The 21931-nt window shown below is 42.5% G+C and overlaps 1 protein-coding gene across 1 annotated transcript in view; it reads right to left on the bottom strand.

Moving 5' to 3' along the window:
- The window catches only part of TEX9 (testis expressed 9), a 43173-nt gene extending 30599 nt beyond the window's left edge, over window positions 1–12574 (bottom strand). Inside the window, 5 exon segments of the mRNA XM_024204947.2 lie at window positions 5969–6045; window positions 10037–10100; window positions 11774–11865; window positions 12354–12532; window positions 12535–12574. Of these exon segments, the coding sequence (XP_024060715.2) occupies window positions 5969–6045; window positions 10037–10100; window positions 11774–11865; window positions 12354–12532; window positions 12535–12574 (452 nt within the window).
- Window positions 12575–21931: the final 9357 nt, after the last annotated feature.

Genomic DNA, 21931 nt, shown 5'->3' on the forward strand with positions numbered 1-21931 from the left:
CCCCCCCCCCCCAAGAAAAGAACTTTTTTAATATACAATCTGTCTGCTGTTTATGAAACCCCTCTGTTATACCCCGTTTACTCTACAGGATTTGGTATGCCAGCGAGATCAATGTCAACTACAGTAAACTACAATTTTTAGCAGGATCCTTAACTTTGAGGACTCTATCTCAGAGTCCAATACTTTTATTCTTGTGGCAGAGGAATGTGGGCAAACTACAGCCCATGAGCTGTTTTAAGCCGGCCTGCAAGCCGCGCCACGCGGCTCGGCCCTGCTCCGGCCGGGGCGCTGGGTCGGGGGCCACACCACACAGTTCGGCCCCGCTCTGGCGCCCTGCTGGGGCCAGACCACGTGGCTCGGCCCCACTCCGGCGCTCTGGCCAGGGCGCTGGGTTGGGGGCCGCACCACGTGTCTCTGCCTCGCTCTGGCGCTCCAGCTGGTGCGCATGGTCAGGGGCCACACCACGCAGCTCTCAGAAGCCGTAGCATGGCCCCACTCCGGCTCCTACACGCTCCAATGGAAGCTGCAGGGGCAGTGTCTGTGGATGGGGCAGGGTACAGAGCCGCCTGGCCGCGCCTCCGCATAGGAGCCGGAGAAGGAACATGCCATTGCTTCCGGGAGCTGCTTGAGGTAAGCGCCGCACAGAACCTGTGCCCCCTGAGCCTCTCCCCATGCCCCAACCCCCTGCCCCAGCCCGGATCCCTCTCCTGCTCTCCAAACCCCTCAATCCCAGCACTCTCCTGCACCCCAAACCTCTCAGCCCCACCCCAGAGCCCACACTCCCAGCCGGAACCTGCACCCCTTCTCGCACCCCTGCCCCAGCCCTGATCCCCCACCCTCCAAACCCCTCGGTCCCAGCCCAGAGCACCCTCCTACACCCCAAACTCCTCATCCCCAGCCCCACCCCAGAGCCCACACCCCAAACCCCAATTTTGTGAGCATTCATGGCCTGCCATACAATTTATGTTCCCCGATGTGGCCGTCGGGCCAAAAAGTTTGCCCACCCCTGTGCTATTACATACCAATCCTTTTTATAGTGTCTTTCATCAGTAGAGCTGAAAATAATTGTCAGAAAACAAAAACCTATACAGTTGTTATACCCATTTTATAGCCAGAGAAACAGACTCAGAAAGATTAAAGTGTGGCCAGAATAGGACTATGAAAATATTTTGCACAACATATCTGCTCCTTGTGTTCAGAATTATATCTGCTTATTTTATTGACAAATCAACATCTTACTATTCTTCTTAAATACAGGAGAAATGCAGCTTTGGAAAAAGAAAATGGATTCTTTTCTGGGTCATGAGTCATCTGGTATAGTGTAGACACACATTAAATGCAAATTTTGAAGAAAGTAAACACTAAGCTTAATATGTGTTATAATTGTTACTAATTACATCTTAAAGTAAAAAAAATCCACTTTACTTTTCACTACTTATGCTTCTTATTTTTTCCATTTATCTCCACATGGCTAATGAAAATCCACTAAATCAGTTTTACTTCCAGGTTCTTAGTGCTGCACTATTTGCATTTCAGCCACTGGAGTAGATTAAAACATTGATAAAGTCATTTTTAAACAAACAAGTGAATAGTTCAACTGCAGGCTTATAAAAATTTATTTTCATAATACTTAAATTTTACACCAAAGTTAACTGCACTCCCTTAACTTTATATTTTGAGGTTTAGAAAACACCTTGGTTTGGACAAAGGTTCAGGTCAGTTCTTACCACCTCTACCTCCATTTGGTTACCTCTAATCCAGACAGAAACAGATCTCTATGCTCACCCTACACTAACATTGGGAACTACACTCACATTCAAACCTCCCTATTCACAAACACAAGTGTTATCTGCACAATGCTCTAGATACTGTTAATCCAAGGAACTGGAAAGTCCTTCCAAACATGTTTTCTGACTAAGATTTTTGTTTGTTTGTTTTTTACAGTTGTGATCTAGCTACCTCAGGGGGCTATTTGTGCTGCTAGTATCATATGATTACAGACTGGGGATCTCTTTGGCGGGTGGCAACAGACACAAAGAACAGATAGTCTTCCTACCCAGTTTTCCTCCTATTCCCATCCTATTGGCTAGCTACAATCACTGAGGGAAGGGTAGGATTCATGCCCTCCTCCACAGCTGCTGACAAAATATTCCATTACATATTGCTTACAGAAATATTAAAATGCAACACTTCTATTCTTGGGAAAACAAGAGCATCCCTTTCATCAGCATGTGAATTTGTTTCTAACACCTCTGTACTTAGGCATTCTGACCTAAAATTCAATTTGTTTGCTAAAGTGTTCAAATCTATTTAATTTTAAAGGCACTGTTCATTTCCCCATGTTTGCCTGCCACCCTGTTCGTTTGTTTGTTTTTTAATCCTTAAGAAATGAAGATTGTATAAGTCATTTGAGATGTGAAATTAAAGTGTTAAGCCTGAAAAGGTTCACAAATAAGTACCTAGGCTGGTGGTCACATCAAAATAGCAGCTAATGTTTACAATCGCTTTCCTGCACATAAACATGAGGTGCGCGTGCATGAGTGAATCCTTTGTGTTCGCTAATCCTATTCAAAGCCTATACTATGCCTAGCCATGCGCGCACACCCAGTGCCCACCCCTGTGTGCCTGGCCATGCCCTGAAGAGTGAAAGTGTAAACAAAAGCTGGTCCTTTAGAGTAAACACCATAGTTGCTTTGTTTCTCAATGTAAAATATTAATAACTTGGAGGAAAAGAGACTATGCTATAAAATACTTCAGAATCGTCTTGAGGTAGATTTAAAGAAATGCACCTAGCCTCACTTTAGTGTCCCTTTAACTTAATAAAACATTTGCTTTAAAAAAGCAAGGATTTTTTGCTTCAGTATCTTTTTCATTAAACTCCTCTGCCCATTATTTAACTGCATTCCATCCTTAACCTGTTTTTTCTCCTGGATTCTGTATCTGTCAAAAGACTAAGAATGACCACTAGAAAAAAAAATACAGAAAAGAACACAGCCTCTCTCAAATGCCTAACTGGTGCTGTCTGCCTCCTTTTACCATTTGTTAACTCCATTTTTCAAATTATAATATGTACCCCTCTTGTTCCCCCCCCCCCAAAAAAGCCACACACTGAAATAATTTGGTACAGAGAAATACACTGTGAGTTAAAGACAACCCCTTTTGAAGGGCAATGGATGCTCATCCTAGGGTAATCAGTGTGTCCAACTACCTAGTTTTTATAACTTCCATCTTCTAATGGCTATCAATAGCTTATAATTTTTTCACTACAGTCTGGAGTTTTCTCTTTTTCAGCTAAAAGTTCACTGGACATACAAACAGTGGTTGCCTTAAAAGCTTTTCAATTACTTATGTAATTGACAGGTCAACTGTATCTTAGAGATTCCTAGCCAGAGTTCCTCCTCTTTCCCCAACCCCTTTTAGGCTATGTCTAGACTACATACCACTGGCAGCAGCATGTAGAGTACATGTAGCTATGAAAAGCAGGCTACATCCACGCTGCATTGTACAGCTAAATGTCAGTAAAACACTCTGGCAGAGGGGAGGCAGTGAGCAAAGCCTTCAGCAGATATCCACTGCCAGAGCCTTTCACTGAAGCGGGCAAATGGCTCCAGCGACAGGGAGCTAATGGAGTCTTTTTTCAATGCCTCCCCACTGCCAGAACCTTTCCTTGCTGGGGAAAGTTTTTTTTGTAGTCGGGAAAGGCTACAGCAGCAGAGAGGCAGCGGGACACTACGCTGCTAAAAATAGCAGTGCATGGCTTAAGCAAGTAGAGAACACAGAGGTATGTACTCACACACATACCCACAAACTTCAGGTGTAGCTTTACTCTACTTATCTAAGCCATACCCCACACAAGCAACCAACATAGCTATGTCAACACAACTCTTAGCATAGACCCAGTTATGCTGGCAAAAAAGAATTCTTTTTCCACTATAAGCTGCGTCTCCACTTTGTGTGTGTGTGTGTGTGTGTGTGTGGTGGGGGGTTTGCCACTATATCTCTACCAGTACCTCTATTCCAGCAAACCCCTTCGGGTATAAACAAGGACTAAGTGCCTCCCTTATTCACTTCTCTGATTTAGAGCTATATGGTCATGAGTAGCAATCAAATCAAAATCTCTGGCAAACTAATTTCCCAATCAGAGCTCAACATTTGAAGCAGTTTGACACTGCATTTTCACTATCCTTTCAAGATCAGCAGCGACATAAACTTGAAATTTTATCAGTTTGGGGAGGTGAGTTGATAAACCATCTCCAATACCTCTTCAATCTAACCACTATTTCTAATGACACTCCTATGTAACATACATCTGACTAAATAAACAGCATAGTTAATTGTAAACTCTGGAGTTAGCTGGTGTACACATATGGAGCCCAAACATATGCTGTAGTAGAATATAATGCCTGCTGTTATAATGTAATGACACACATTCCACAGGGTGCCAGCTGGATGTCTCTCTGTTTAGGTCTCTGGCATAAGCATTTCCAGTCCTAGAGGCTTCTAGATCATGCCTTTGTTGATGTAATTGGCTGAGAACAGGCTAAATCTTTACAGTTATGAGTTTCTTTGGTATGTGTTAACTCGAGTTATGTTCTTATACACATCAATCACCACGGTGCCCAGCAGTTTAGCTATAACACTTTCAACAGCACTAAGTTGCTCCTTTAGCACCCAAAGAAGAGCATTATATTGCTCAATTATCAGTGTGCTGTCTGTCACTGAAAGTAGCTCTCCTACCCCCATACTTCTAAACTCCAGAGAGTCAGTGGGGGAGTGTGTGAAAGAGCAAAGGAGTGAGAGGGAGCTGCCCTGCAGGAGACTTGAAGCCTAGAGCAGGCTTGCTAAATGAGCCAACCAGAGAGACCTGGTGCGGGGAAGGAAGCAGGAGATGAAGCAGTTCCAAGGAGAGGGAATGGGACTGACTCTGAAGCCACAATGGAGACAGCTTGGGCAGGGCAACTGTAAACTGATGAGAGACTGAAGAAACACTTTTCCCTCCCCCAGGCTCTGACGAAAGAGCCATGCCCTGGAACAGATTTTTGGAACTGAGAATTTCCCTTTCTAAGTTTGTTTAAGGACCTCTCCCCCCCCCAACATGAGCCTGAACAGGCTGTGTGTTAGTGAGACAAGCTTTCATAAAGCTTCTTGGACTCTCTTTTTTGAAGGAAACTGCCTCCCCAGATCCTTCCAGGAGGGTAGGTGCTGAGGTCAGGCAGGGAGGAGACATGTCACTCCTCCCTCACCCTCCTACAGAGGGTATCCTAAAATTCTTTCTAAATCTGGCATTCTGCATAATGAAATGGCTATTGCCATTTCACTTTATCAGGCATGGCTTATGTTTGGTCCCTCCTCATCCTCATAGTGATGAAGCACTGCATCCCTACTTTCCTCGAGATTGAGCCATCTTTTTGTTCAAATAAAGAACAAAGCAGAAGTCCTTTAGAGGCCAGCAATACCGCTACTTAATAAGCCAGAGGGATAGCTGCTGAGCAACCTGACAAAATTACTCTCTGAAGCTTACTGTTCAAAGACTACGTGCAATATAGGAACCTGACCCTGCAAACTCTTATTCAGGGTTTCTCAAACAGGGGTTGCCGCTTGTGTAGGGAAAGGCCCTGGCGGGCTGGGCCGGTTTGTTTACCTGCCGAGTCCCTCGGCCCGCGCCGCTTCCAGCAGCTCCCATTGGCCCGGAGCAGCAAACCGCAGCCAGTGGGAGCCGCGATCGGCCGGACCTGCAGACGGGGCAGGTAAACAAACCAGCTCGGCCCACCAGGGGCTTTCCCTACACAAGCGGCGACCCCTGTTTTAGAAACCCTGCTCTTATTTACATTAGTGCCCTTATTTCTACAAGCAGGCCCATGGAAGTCAAGTGAATTACTCATGCAAGTCAGGGTTTGCAGAATCAAATCCAAAGACTCCATACCCATTACAGACAGCCAATAATATTTTGGAATTTCAAAGCATTTACCTCAGTTGCTTGTCATCATCTTCACACAATTTAACCTGTGTTGAAACTGGTATTGATAGTATCTCTTGTTGATCTCTCTTTAATAAGGAAAGAAAGTTTTCCATTACAGGAAAATACTGTTGGTACCATACAATCAATAATTAGCAAGCATCACAAAAATCAAAAGTACTGTTGCTTTCCACACTTGAGAGACAGAAACAAAGAGTGTAGTAGGTAGGATAATTTATCTCTCTCAAATCCAGAGAGGAAAAGTTAAGCCTAAAATATCACTGACAGCCTCAAGTGTTCTTCCACTGCAAAGCAGGTATTTAGCTTTTGCTCATGTGAAATCTTTCTACCTATATTAAAATAACCTGGGGAAACTGTAGGTGTACCTTTGTGTCCTATGCACATGTTGTAGAACATACAATAATGCCCAGTCAATTAACAAACTTCCTATTTTCTAGATTATGCAAAAGAAATAACCAGTCTTTCTAATTTAAAATATTTACATTCTCCCAATTCTATCCAAATAAATAAAACACTGACACTTTTTTTTAAGACATCAGTTTAGCCAGAGACATTCAGAACTTGTAAATCATTTTTCTTTGAAGTTTCTAGAGTGTTGGCTGGAATACTGAGTCCATGAAAAACATCCAATATCTGCTTCTTTCAAACAAACACTGGGTTCTTATACACACACACACACCCCAACATGCCAGTACAGCCATGTGGTATTTTCATCCCTTATTTATTTTTATTCTTGCTTTAAGTGTCTTAACTACTGGGGAAAATGTTACCTGCAAGTTTGCACATCTATGGAATTGTTGTTGTCGTCATTGTTTTAAGCAATATTCATAAGGGGAGATTGAACTATATACAGAAAACTTACTAGTCAAAAGTAGTGTTAGATTACTGAGGCAACACAGCTTCCTTCCACCAAGGAGGTTTCTGTGGACACTTGCACATCTGATGTTTAGCACTTGGAAAATGTATGTATTGAAGAGCATGTAGCTAATTTTACAGATTTCTTTGTAGGGCATGAGATTTTTGGGACCATGATGCTACTTTGATCTCGGTGGGTGGGCTTCAATATTTGAAGGGGAGAAGGAATGGACTTGAAAGCTTTGTTGAAGGTGATGGATTTGAAGGCTTTCTTGCCCCCAAACTACTAGATGATACAGGGACTAAGTTTTCCTTAACTTTTTGGTTCTTCAGAGCCCTCCTGCCATAATTTCTCCTTTGGAAGAGATGGCTTCACACAAAAAGGAGGCAAGCTATCACTTGAGCCCTGCACAACTGTTTGCCTTTGGACCAAAGACTACATTTGTTCTTAGGATCATTGTGCCTTAAAACATGGAAAACTGATCAATTGATAGTGCTCCTAACTCTGATTCTTCCGCCGGATATGATGGCCACTAAATGCCACCTTTATAGATATACAGAACTATGTAATGGTTTAAAAGGATGCTTACTCACACTTCCAGGCTTGGATTTAGGTCCCAAGGGGGAACCTGAGCACCAGAGGAGACCTTCTAATTTCTGCTGCTCTGAGGAGTCTTTTCCTGGGTCTTAAATCTAGCTATCTTGGAGAAATTCTACAACACGAGATATTGTAGTCAGCTTTGGTCTGGTTGAGTTTTACCCACACGGTTTTTGATCTTATGCCACATAAGGAAATACAGCCAGTTGGCAGATTTTTTTTTTGAAGAAAGAAAAACAGATGGCACTTTGAATGCCTCTTTCAGCTGCTTCTTTTCAGAAACCAGATAGCTAGGCTCAGTTTGTCAGTGTCCAGGTGAGCTACTGGAATAGGTGATACCTAGTGGGTATGAAGATTGGTGATTCCAATAATTGTGCAGTGGCTTCAAGAACTATGGACTTCTGCGTATGACTTTAGCTTTTTCTCTTTTTGATATGGATTGCAATACTGTAAGTAATTGGGGGAATATGCCTATTTGCTATCTAAGTTACTGCTTGAACAAGCCTGATTTGTTTCTTAAGGTTGAGATTTTATGATTCTCTTTTGATGCAAACAAGAATATTGTCTGTTGCCAGTCTTCAGTCTGCCTGGTCCAGATCCTGGTGACTGCCTTATTAAAGGAATACTTTTTGCTTTAAACAAGTTCCTTTGTTATTAACAACACTATTACTAATTATGCTGTTTACTGTTTGTATTTCTCTCAACTTGGACAATGCAAATCAATCAAGTTAGTTTCACTTATTTATAATTAATTTCACTGTAAGGTATCACTGCTGCAATGGCTAGGTTTCAAACATTGAAATGTAATGTTTATTTAAGATGTGGATTTCCCCCTCCCGAAGAACTTGTGGATATGCTTCTGTTGGCTTGGGGTAGGGCTGTCAAGTGATTAAAAAAGATTAATCGTGTGATTAATCGCACGGTTAAACAATAATAGAATACCATTTATTTAAATATTTTTGGATGTTTTCTACATTTTCAAATATATTGATTTCAATTACAACACAATACAAAGCGTACAGTGCTTACTTTATATTTACTTTTGATTGAAAGTATTTGCACTGTAAAAAAACAAAATAAAGAGTATTTTTCAATTCACCTAATACAAGTACTGTAGTGCAATCTCTATCATAAAAGTTGGACTTACAAATGTAGACTTATGTAAAAAAAAAACTGCATTCAAAAATAAAACAATGTAAAATTTTACATCCTACAAGTCCTCTCAGTCCTACTTCTTGTTCAGCCAATCGCTCAGACAAACAAGTTGGTTTACATTTGCAGAAAATAATGCTGCCCGCTTCTTGTTTACAATGTCATCTGAAAGTGAGAACAGGCATTCTCATGGCACAGTTGTAGCTGGCGTCGCAAGATATTTACGTGCCAGATGCACTAAAGATTCATATGTCCCTTCATGCTTCAACCACCATTCCATGGGACATGCGTCCATGCTGATGATGGGTTCTGCTCGATAACAATCCAAAACAGTGCGGACAAACGCATGTTCATTTTCATTATCTGAGTCAGATGCTACCAGCAGAAGGTTGATTTTCTTTTTAGATGCTTCGGGTTCTGTAGTTTCCACATCGGAGTGTTGCTCTTTTAATACTTCTGAATGCATGCTCCACACCTCATCCTTCTCAGATTTTCGAAGGCACTTCACATTCTTAAACCTTGGGTCGAGTGCTATAGCTTTTTTTAGAAATCTCACATTGGTACCGTCTTTGCGTTTTGTCAAATCTGCAGTGAAAGTGTTCTTAAAATGAACAACATGTGCTGGGTCATCATCCAAGACTGCTATAACATGAAATATATGGCAGAATGAAGGTAAAACAAAGCCGGGGACATACAATTCTCCCCCAAGGAGTTCAGTCACAAATTTAATGAAAATTTTTTTTTTTTTTTTTTAAACAAGCATTGTCAGCATGGAAGAATGTCCTCTGGAATGATGGCCGAAGCACGAAGGGGAATACAAATGTTTAGCACTACAATATTTGTATGAGGTGAATTGAAAAATACTATTTCTTTTGTTTATCATTTTTACAGTGCAAATATTTGTAATCAAAAATAATATACACTTTGATTTCGATTACACAGAAGAATACAATATATGAAAATATAGAAAAACATCCAAAATATTTAATAAACAATAGAATACCAATTGAAATTTAACAGTGCGATTAAAACTGCGATTAATCGCAAATAATTTTTTTGAGTTAATCGTGTGAGTTAACTGCGATTAATCGACAACCCTAGTTTGGGGTTGTTTTTGTTTCTTTGTTTTTTGTTTTTAAAAAAGTAAATTTGGGCCAAATTCAAGTATCCCTTTTAATTTTGCTTTGCTTTAGCTTGGGAACATTTTAAGCAACCACAAAGGCACTCCAGCTCCTGCAGACTCAGAAGCTAGCACTGCAAAAGTTCATATTCAACTTGTATTAAGAAAGATTTTTTTAAATAAAAAAGCTTAAGTTCTGCATAAATAGATGACTTATGTCCAACTTGCTCATTAAAGCTTCCTACCTCCTGTAGCCAGAGAATTTTTTCAAGAATTGACACTTTGTGCACGTGAACTACGTTTGCATTATGTAATATAGCCTAAATTTACTCACTATTACTTCTTCAGCCTGACGCACCAACTCTGCTGTTTTTGCCTCTAATTCTGCATTCAGTCTCCTGAGACAATAAGATAGCTTTGTTATTAAGTTTACCTGAAGAGTTTAAAGGAAATAAATTTTAAATGGAATCTCTGCAGTCTGGCAGTACACAAACATTGAATAATCACTCACGTCTACAAAGCAGAATGAAATACTTATAGGTTCCTTTATAGTGGGAAGTAGTAACATCTTACCTATTTCTGTGTTAACAGACTGATGTCATATATGCAGTCTGCCTTTTAGATACATATGTATTTTAATTCCCTAAACCCCACCCAGGGTAATACTTTCCTACAATAAAAGTAAAATAGCTAATTATTTTTTAAGTTCAACTTATTTCACTTTTACACATCTAAAGGAAAAAAGCTTTTGCAGTGCTTTTATTCCAGTCAGTTGAACTTTTCTGCATTAGAAAATGTAATGCTCTGTTGGGCACAAGTTAAACGGATTATTTTAAATTGTCCTTCTCCCCTTAAAAAAAACCCAAATACACAATGCAAAATTTCTATTCCATTGTGCTACTAGATTTTCCTTTTAGAATAAGACTAATTATTACATTAATTGTTGCAGCAGAGTGAAAAAGCTATTCAAGTTGCAACCCAAAGCCAGAAAATACAACACAATCATGTATTAGAACAAGTCAGTACAATCAAAATGTGTGGAGAAGACACATCTCTGCTTTTTCAGACACCACTTTTTATTATACCTTATGTCGCTCAACACTTATAAACATTTTTAATTAAAATCTACATAGGTAGAGCTGACAGCAAGCATGAGAAATGACGCTGGCATTCTGTGGAAATAGTATTATGTGATTATATAATTGAAGACTGTATCATTACACATATGCACAAGGGGGAGAAAGGGTGAATTAAGGTTTCATGGGCAACCTTAGTTCCAACATTTCCTAACTTTTGAGTGCTTAACTTTTGAAACCTTAACATTATTTTAATGTACGGAGGGCTTTTTTTTAATGTAATATAAAGTTGTCTTACCAGATGTATCATCACATATCCCTAACAGATAATAGGGAGAGAGAGAGAGCAGACACCTAGGAGGGGAGTTTATTGAAAGAGGGTGGGTTCTACCCTTCAGCTAGAAATGTCTTAGATTTAAAAAGTTAACAGCAATTTTTAACTTTTTAAAACAAAGTTTTGAGCACTTTAAAGGAACTTTCATATTCTAAAGTCATCACATCTTTTTACCAATGGTGAGTTCAAGATGCAGCTTTAAAAAAAAAGGGGGGGGGGAATCAAACTCCTAAACTAACCTACCTACACTGAGGCCTAGTACAGTGAAAACGTTTAAGCTGTAGCTTTTGTGTAAGATGCCAATAGGGAGAGGGGAGGTGTCAGAGCACGAGTTAGCAAGAATCATCATTTGTGCCATGACCAGATATCCTGATGAAAAGGGTACTCTTAATATTTCTGGCCATAACTGTTTGGTAAGGACAGTTGGGCCTGTGGATTTGGGTATAGCTCTGAATTGAATGTGGGTCTGTTAAGAGCCAGAGAGGCCATCCAACAAAGAAGAACCGTGCTGGGGTACCCTAAAAACCAGTAACGATCCTGAAAGTGCTGGAGCATTTGCCTTGTCCAATTTGATCAATCCATTCTGAACGCAGTATTTTACTGGTATCAAAATAGGGTCAAGGGAGCATCTCTCCTCCTTGCATCACAGTTCTGTCCTTACTTGTACTCCTCCTCCTTAGCCAGGAAGTCTCCATGCATCAAAGTCTTCTTTGGCATGGCAGGATGGGGCAGGATCCTGTGGGATTTCCGCACCTGTAGAGAGCAGGACAGGTGAGGCATCCCTCCTTAGCACACTGGATCACACCTCACCCCCTGGATACTCTCCCCACCCCTGTCTGACCCCTAATCTGCCCAGACCCACCCCCCAAAACCCCAGTCGACTCCCCAGACATCCCTGGGTCTGAACCCCTAAGCACCCAGACACCCCGCCACAACCCTGATCGACGTCCCCTCCCCCAGGTCTGGCCCCCAACTACCCCAGACACTCCCACACACTCTGATCGCCTCCCCCGGGCCTGATCCCCTAGGCCGCCCAGACACCCCCCTCCCCAACGCGGGTCTGAACCCTTAATCCGATCAACTCCCCCCGCCTCCGCTTCGTCTGGGCAACTCCGGTTAGACTCCCAGCCACCCAGCCCCTCCGGGATGGGCCCCACCACAGCCTCCCCGCCCCCGGCATCGGAACCAGCCTCAGGGGCCTCCCCTAGCAGCCAGCACCCCAAATTTCCCTCACGCCTCACCCCAGCTGAACCGCAGCCCGCGCCTCGCCGGGCCCCGCCGCCGCAGCCCGCCGCCATTTTGTCCCTGCTGCGGGGCCGCTGAGTAGCGTCGCTGTCACTAGGCAACCGGACCCACCCCCGCGCGGGAAGGGGCATTAAATCGTCGCGTGTCGGGGCCTGGCGAGAGGGGCTGGGCGGCCTGACTGTTCCACATCGCAGGAGGGCGGGTCCGTGGAGCTCATCCTCACTCCGTGGGGTTGGTTCCTGGCGCCTACCGGGGGAGGAGGGGTTAATTCTTGGATGTCTTCCCCCGCCCCCCCGGTGGAAGGGTTTGGTTCCGGGCTCTGCTCCTTAGGAGGGCAGTGGGGTGCCCTTGTGACCCCACCCGTGAACCCAACTGCCACCATCTCCGATATGGGCAGCCGGGCTGATTTTGTCTTTTCCCCTTTCCAGGTGCTTGGTATGGAGGCCAGAATATAGTCTGGTGCCAGCTCTCACTGCCCCTCCTAGCAACCCCTCCTCCAGGAGCACAGCCCCGCTGGGCTAGGTGCTGTATGGACACAAATAGCCCATGAGGCGATCCCTGCCCAGAATGCTTCCAGTCTGGTTGTCAGGATGTGACCAGCGTCCAAATGCAATGATGGGGAGGGGGGGAGATCAGGTGCTAAAATGAACAGAATTTAGGGGGGAAAGTGATGGCTTGTCACTTGCCTCACTGCTGCCAGCTGGTAGTGATTTGGCAGGGACAGGTGTTAAGGATGCTAGGATGAATTTAGAAATTTTGACAAGGAGTTTTTCCCATGTGTGAGGGGCGACATAGGAGAAAATGTGGAGGTGGATGAGGAAGAAGTGGAAGGCAGGAAATTAAGGCTGCCATGAGTGGCAGAGCAAAGGCGCAGGGGTCAATGGTTTGCAATGTTAAGAATTGATGCAACAAGGCTAAATGGTGAAGAACCTTAAAGACAAAGCTAAGGGGCTTGTGTCTGATGTGAAGGAGAGGGAGTTAGCAAAGAGACTCAGAAAGGCTGAGAATGGAGTAAAGGCCCCTGGATGAGGCCATGAAGAGGTCACTCAAGACCTTAGTGCAGTTTTGATGCTGGATATGTAATTAGGATGAATGAAATTTTTAATGAAAATCAGGGACATCTGTCTTGGGTAGTGCATGGTTTCAGTGGGAGTCATGGAAGTGCACATAGGCCTACACTACAGACTTCTGCCACCATACATCAGTCAGGGGGGTGAAGAAGTGTGATCCATGACTGACATAGCTGTGCCATCAAAAGACACTAGTATAGATGCAGTTATAATGGCAAAACTGCACTTTTACCAGTATAGCCTGTTGTACACATAAGGGTTGGTTTTACTAAACCAAAGTGCACTTTGCCAGCATAACTGTGTCCACACTAGGAGAGGGTCTTTGCCAGTATAGTATACTGTATTCCTATACCTGTAATTGGTTCCTAGTACTGTATAGACATAGCCATATACTTTTTTTAAAAAAGCTGGAGGCAAGATAGGAGTGTGGGCTAATGCCTATTGTGTCCCTTCCCCCTTCCTGACATTTGAAGGATATGAACTACAGTAAATGGTGAAATGGACAAAAACTTTTGTGTCCTCTGCCCTTTCTGCTGTTTTCTCCTATTTCTAGTTCCTCGACTCTATTTTGTACTAGTTCCTGAAAGTTCTGCTCAGTTATTTATCACAGCTTTTCCAGTCCTACTTTGTTTTCTGCTTTTCTCCTCTGTCATCTTCCTCTACCTGGGTATTCTGTTCTCAATTCTGTTCTATACTTTTATCTTTTTTCCTACATTGTCCTCTGCTTTGTTTTTGAATTTCCCCATTCTTTCTACCTCATTCTCTCTCACCCACACACTGATTGTGAAAGAGAGACACAGTGAAAAATCAATCATCCGCTTATTCATTCATTCCTCCTTTCATATCATTCATTCTCCCACTCATGTTCATTCATTGATTCTTTGCCACATCCTTACATTCACTCATTCATCCTTTCACATATCATTCATTCTCCCACTCACACACTCATTCATTGAGTCTCTTCCTCTTCCTTATAGTCACTCAATTTTTCACTTTCACACACACTTCCATTGAGCTGTGAGGAGGAGCCAGAAAAGCAATAGATTGGGGAACAGCCAAGGCTGAAGGTGGGGATCAGGTAGAGGAGGAGCTGCCAGGGATGCAGATTTTGATGGAAGAGTAGCCACCACAGTGAAGGGCTGAGGACTAAGTAGAGTAAGAGCTGCTAGTGGGTAGTTTGGAGAGGGGCATGTGGAGAAGTATGGGGTAGAGGTTTGAGGGCCATGGAGAAAATTAGCTGGTAGAGGGTGGTGCTGAGTGGATAAAGTTCTGGGGAAAAGGTTAGGAAGGAGCCTTTGAAGTGAAGGATTATTACTCCTGAGGGAATTCTGCACCAAAAAATTAAAAATTCTGCACATAAAATTTTGAAGTTCTATAAAAATCTGCTTATTTTATTTGTCTAAATAACAATATAATCTCCCCAGTTTCAATTATTTTGGTAATTTATCTCAAAATACCTGGCAGCAAGTATGTCTGTATATACAGACAAAAAGATTCAAGATATGTTTTTTGACAAATAGATTCCTTACTTGGCATATTAATACAGAACTTTGAGTCATAATTCATTTAAACTACAATACAGAAACATATTTCCCACACCCCTCAGAAGCAGTGCAAAGGCTTGGGGTAGTCGGGGTAATGGAGGAGCTGAGGGAGAAAGAAGTAATTGCTGGGAAGGATCCTGGGAGCAAACCTGGGGTTGTTGGGTGTGGGTGAGAGAAGTATGGAACAGGTTTTTTCTTGGGGGCAGGAATTGTTAGGGAGTTGGGGAGGCTTCCTCATGCAGACCCTGGCCTGACCCCTAGATTCTCCTATTCAGTTAGGCACATCTTCCTCTGTCATAGTATCGTAGAAGGTTAGGGTTGGAAGAGATCTCCAGATGTGGCCTCACCAGTGCCGAATAGAGGGGAATAATCACTGTTGGCAATGCTCCTACTAATGCAGTCTAATATGTCATTAGCCTTCTTGGCAACAAGGGCACACTGTTGACTCATATCCAGCTTCTTGTCCACTGTAATCCCCAAGTCCTTTTCTGCAGAACTCCTGCTTAGCTAGTCGGACCCCAGCCTGTAGTAGTGCCTGGGATTCTTCTGTCCTGAGTGCAGGACTCTGCACTTGTCCATGTTGAACCTCATCAGATTTCTTTTATCCCAATCCTCCAATTTGTCTAAGTCACTCTGGACCCTATCCCTACCCTCCAGTGTACCTACCTCTTCCCCAAGCTTAGTGTCCTCCATGAACTTGCTGAGGGTGCAATCCATCCCAGCATCCAGATAATTAATGAAGATGTTGAACAAAATCAGCCCCAAGACAGACCCGTGGGGCACTCTGCTTGATACTGGCTGCCAACTACACATCAAGTCGATCACTACCTGTTGAGCCCGACGATCTAGCCAGCTTTCTATCCACCTTATAGTCCAGTCATCCAATCCATACTTTTTTAACTTGCTGGCAAGAATACTGTGGGAGACCGTATCAAAAGCTTTGCTAAAGTCAACCCATCTCAAGTCCAGTGCTTTCCCCAGATCCACAGGGCCAGTTATCTCATCGTAGAAGGTAATCAGGTTGGTCAGGCATTACTTGCCCTTGGTGAATCCATGTTGACTGTTCCTGATCACCTTCCTCTCCTCCAGGTGTTTCAAAATGGAGCACCTGCTCCATGATTTTTCCAGAGACTGAGGTGAGGCTGACTGGTCTGTAGTTCCCCGTGTGACGTTGCACTCTATGATTTTTATGAAAATATGCTAATGAGTGTGAATATAATGTAACTGGAATATGCTTCATGCAAAAGGTCTCATAAGGTATCATTACAAAGCATATAATCTACTGAGTGTGTTCATCTTATTTGTATGAATGTATCATTCTTGTATCTGAAACTAGAAATATGAAATATAACTCTGAGGGCCTATTGTAATTATGCAAAGTGGGGGCCATTAATGGTGGTTTGGAATCTTGATGGCTCCCATTAACCAGGACAATTGTCTGTAGATGGCTGTGTTATACTTGTAAGTCTTCCTGTATACATGTGTGCTGGTAAGTGGGTAATTAAGTCTTACAGTGACATGTGATCATGTCACCTGAACTGGAATCCATCTTTAACCTGTTGCTTTTCCATTTAGAAGGGGAGGGACCCAAAGAGACAAAAGATTCCTGCCTTGTGCCAAAGCTATATAAAGGGGTTGAACAGAACAAAAGGCACGGCCATCATGAGAAATCCCCTAGCTACCACCTGAGCTGGAACAAGGGCCGTACCAGGGGATAGGATTGTGCCCAGACTAGGAAGGCGTCCAGTCTGTGAAAGAAACTTATTGAAACTTCTCTGAGGGTGAGATTTTATCTGTATTCAGTTTTATTACTGTACTAGGCTTAGACTTGCGTGTTTTATTTTATTTTGTTTGGTAATTCACGTTGTTCTGTCTGTCACTACTTGGAACCACTTAAATCCTACTTTCTCTATTTAATAAAATCACTTTTTACTTATTAATTAACCCAGAATATGTATTAATACCTGGGGGGGCAAACAGCTATGCATATCTCTCTATCAGTGTTATAGAGGGCGAACAATTTATGAGTTTACCCTGTATAAGCTTTATACAGGGTAAAATGGATTTATTTGGGGTTTAGACCCCAGTGGGAGTTGGACATCTGAGTGTTAAAGACAGGAACACTTCTTAAGTTGTTGTGTTGGAGCAGACTGGCGTGTCTGGCTCAACAAGAAAGGGTGCTGGAGTCCCAAGCTGGCGGGGAAAGCAGGGGCAGAAGTAATCTTGGCACATCAGTTGGCAGCCCCAAGGGGGTTTCTGTGATCCAACTCGTCACACCCCGGAGTCTCCTTCTTCCATTTTTTAAAAATGGGCATTATGTTTGCTTTTTTCCAGTCGTCCAGGACCTCCACTAATCACCACAAGTTTTCAATCACATCAGCCAACTCCCTCAAAACACTCGGATGCATTAGATCCGGCTCCATGGACTTGTGCATGTCCAGCTTTTCTAAATAGTCCTTAACCTGTTTTTTCACCACTGAGGGCTGCTCACCTCCTCCCCATACTGTGATGCCCAGTGCAGGAGTCTGGGAGCTGACCATGTCTGTGAAGACCAAGGCAAATAAAGCATTGATTACTTCAGCTTTTTCCATATCATCTGTCACTAGGTTGCCTCCCCCATTCAGTAAGGGTCCCACACTTTCCCTGATTTTCTTGTTGCTAACATACCTGTAGAAACCCTTCTTGTTACCCTTCACATCCCTTGCTAGCTGCAACTCCAATTGGGAGTCAAAGTCTGCTTTTCTGAAGTCCAGGGTCCATATTCTGCTGCTCTCCATTCTTCCTTTTGTCAGGATCCTGAACTCGACCATCTCATGGTCATTGCTGCCCAGGTTGCCATCCACTTCTACTTCCCCTACCAATTTCTCCCTGTTTGTGAGCAGCAGGTCAAGAGGAGCACAGTCCCTAGTTGGTCCAGGACTTACACCAGGAAGTTGTCCCCAACACTCTCCAAAAACTTCCTGGATTGTCTGTGCTCTGCTGTATTGCTCTCACAGCACATGTCAGGGTGATTGAAATCCCCCATGAGAACCAGGACCTGTGATGTGGAAACTTCTGTTAGTTGTCCAAAGAAAGCCTCGTCTACCTCGTCCTCATGGTGTGGTGGTCTATAGCAGATGCCCACCACGACATCACCCTTGTTGCTCTCGCCTCTAAACTTAACCCAAAGACTCTCAACAGGCTTTTCTCCAGTTTCATATTGGAGCTCTGAGCAATCATACTGCTCCCTTACATACAGTGCAACTCCTCCATCTTTTCTGCCCCACCTGTCCTTCCTGAACAGTTTATACCCATCCACGACAGTGCTCCAGTCATGTGAGTTACCCCACCAAGTCTCTGTTATTCCAATCACATTATAGTTCCTTGACTGTGCCAGGACTTCCAATTCTTCCTGCTTGTTTCCCAGGCTTCTTGTGTTCGTGTACAGGCACCTAAGATAACTAGCCGATTGCCCTACTTTGTTAATATGAATCAGGAGGCCTCCTCTGTTGCACCCTCCTCCTTGTGTTTCCTCCCGGTATCCCACTTCCCCACTTACCTCCGGGCTTAAGCCCTACACCTCCACTCCCATTCAGCCCCTGGCTCAGTGCTAACACCCCACTAGCTCTTCTGAACCCCAATCTATGTGACCCCTCAGCAGCCCCATGTGCCCCGCTCTGTCCGTCCCCCCCATATCCTTTGCCTCCTCACCTGGTGCTGCAGGCAGGGCGCTATGAGGAATGCAGTCTCTGACCCCTTCCTCTCCACAGCTGGCTGCTTTGGCTGTGAGCTGGTTCCCCTCCCTTCTGGTGCCATAGCATTCCCTGGTGGGTGAAGGGTGTAATTGCAGCGCGTCCCCAGGCAGAATGTATTATTCTGTGAGGAACATGAATTCTGCTACTTGCACAGTGGTGCAGAATTCCCTCAGGAGTAGACTATGAAGAAAGCAGAAGGAATAAACCACTCCAGGGGTTTGGAGGAGGCAGAGAGAGTGAGCCATTGAAGAATAGTGTGGCCTTTATGATTCGCCATCTACAAACTATGCAAGAACAGTGTTTTGTCCAAAAGTAATATGGTTGTAGCCATCAGCCATGAACTTCTTAAAGAACTCATAATAAAAAAAGGAAGAGACATTGATGGTATTGCCATCTCTGTACATACAATGGCTTTTCAAGGTTTAAGATGTCCACAATTATAGGTTGCACACTTGTTTGAGCCCCTAAAGACAATAATTTTACAAAATGGGTACAAAGGAAAAAAGGGAGGCTGGTAGCACTACACAAGTAGAATTAAGGATGTTTGGGTGACTTTAACTGGGCCTTTTCATACTCTTGAATGCTTCTTGTTGATTCCTTTCATTCAACTCATTGTACTATATATACGTGTACTGGACCATGCAGGTTATATAAAGACTTTAATTGAAGGCTTTATACAATAGACATTGGAGCTATGAGGACCCTAAGCACGAGGGCAATGTGGACTTCAGAAAGTGCACATCTGGAGACTTTCTCCAAGGGTGCTCAGCTCCATTGGAGAAGAAGGGGGAAAATGTTTGGAGGAGAGGCAAGTTTGAAGATTAGACATGTGAGATCATGGGGCAAAAGTGGAAGAAGGGGGAAGGGTCAAACAAGGTTATAGCAGAAGGCGCAGAAGTAGATGGATCATGGACATGGAAACTAAAGTTGCCTAGGATTAAAGTTGGGTATTGAGATGAAAGGAAGAAAAAGAACCAGTCATTTAGGTTGACAAAGGGTGCGGGGGGAGTATGGTCATCCCAAGTAGTTAGTAGATTGTAGCCATTTGTTGGCAGAGGAACAGAACAGAAGCATATAGTAGGCTTCAAAAGAAGAGAAGGGGAACTTGACACGACCAATTAATTCAAGCTGGTGGAATGAGACAGGGAGAGGGTGTTGATAGAACCTAAGTAAATGGACAGAGGGAAACAGATGATAAGAATGAAGAGATTAATTCAGTAAGAGATTAAAAGATCATGGTCAAGGTCAGGTTTTTAGAGCTGGAATAGAAATTCCTAGAGGAGTAGGAGGGAAGTGGGGGTGACTGAATCCAAGGGATGGGGAGAAGGTTGGCAGACTACAGCCCAAAGAAGGACCACGCTCAAATAAAATAATACTTCTTTTGCCTTTTTTACAAGAAAAACTATCATTTCGTTCTACAGTATTGAAATATTTCTTAGAAAATTATTATTTCAAAGGCTTATACAGGTCTAGATATATGGTGATGGGATGTTAGAAATTCCAAAGAAAGATGAAGTTAGCTAGGTCTGGTAACATCTCACTCAAGGTTAGGTGCTGAGGCAACAGTGTCAGCAGGGGTTATGTATATGTGCTGTATGAAGAGGTTCGAGTCCTTGGTGCTTTATCTATCCTTTAGCTGACTGATAATGAGCAAAAATGGGTAATTACTCTATTCAATCATAAATGATTTAAAAAAATATTCTCACTGTTCCTTTTGTTTAGAGCCCCTGGGACAGAATAACTTTCAATAAATGAAATATATATAGTGCTGTAGATTCTACATTCTTTTTATACTCTAAATAAATCATGCTGTGGACCTTATAAGGATTTGTTCAGTAATGTTTCGGGCAGGCTTAGAATACAGCCACCAATGTTTTGAGATAATGTGATAGGATGAAAGTGTTTAAATAAATATTTCTAAGTGAACTTTAATGGTATTTGTCTGGAGACATGTAGAAAACAGAAATAGGAGATTGTGTTAAATTCTTGATCCGTTATGCCATTAAGGCTTTGTCACTTTTAATATGACCTGAAATGACCTTAACAGTTGTGGTTGAGTGAGTCTATAATACATAGTTGGTAACTGGGTAAAAAATAGGCTTACATTAAAGCCAACAGCCAGTAGCAAGATACACAGGAAACTAAGGCAATTCATCCCAATATTTATCTTCATGAAAGAATCATTTAAAATAATAGACCTTGCCAGCTCAAGACTTACCTAACATTTGTTAGCAGACTCCCATTTCCATTCAAGAATTTAAAAAAAAAAACCAACCAGCTCAAATATCAAACATTTGTAAAATAGAAATATTTGTGTATTTAAAAAAGAATTGTTACTTTAAATCCAAGTGCTATATATTCTAGAGTTTGTTCTAAGCCATAAAAATAGATCTGGATTTCAAACAGCTCAGTCTGTGAATGTTCTGATCCAGGGTTTTGGTTTGGGTCCATCTCTACAATCTTCCTTCCATTAGTTTATCCCATAGTCATTACTTTGCAGTTTCTGTATGTTCTGATTATTGTTTTGTCTCTCTTGCGTGAGAGAAGAACCTCAAATTAAATGGCTCTAACAAAAAGGAATAAGTTCCAAATTGTATAGTTCCCATCATGTGTTCTGTTCTTGCAGAGAAGGAGAATGTAATTATATATGTAAAGGACAACAAAAATAACCACAACCAATATAGCCAACAGGGGATGTTCTGGTCAGAAAAGTGTGCAAACAGGACATGGTATTATTATAGTTTCCTGTAGAAGACACCTGAGTGTAAGCATACATTTGTCTCTGATTAGTCTGAAAAACATACTTTGGTGACATGTTATGATGCTTATTTTCCTGTTCCTTTTGCAAGCATGGTATTTGGATGGTTTCTTCACAAAGATATGCAGACCCTGAGATTTTTAAAAACTAATTTGTTGTATAATGTATTTTCCATTAGCAGAATGTCCATCAGATGTGAAAGCCGTATGCAGTGGACAGAGTTTTGGCTTTTCAGTTTGAAGTGTGGTTCTTCTCTGAAAAGTAATTGTAAAGATGATATAGAACACCAGAATATTTAATGAATTCTAGTGACTTCCTAAGTAAATATATGCAGTTAAAAATGGTAAAACTCATCTTAGAATCTCAAAATCAAATTGGGTTCCCTCTGACCTATCACCAATCGCTAGAGATGGAACTAACCTAATGCTCTGATTCAACAAAACATTTAAATATGCACTTAACTTTCAG

Source organism: Terrapene carolina, unplaced genomic scaffold (assembly GCF_002925995.2).
Source record: "Terrapene carolina triunguis isolate 2854851 unplaced genomic scaffold, T_m_triunguis-2.0 Scaffold67, whole genome shotgun sequence".
Taxonomy (NCBI): Eukaryota; Metazoa; Chordata; order Testudines; family Emydidae; genus Terrapene; species Terrapene triunguis.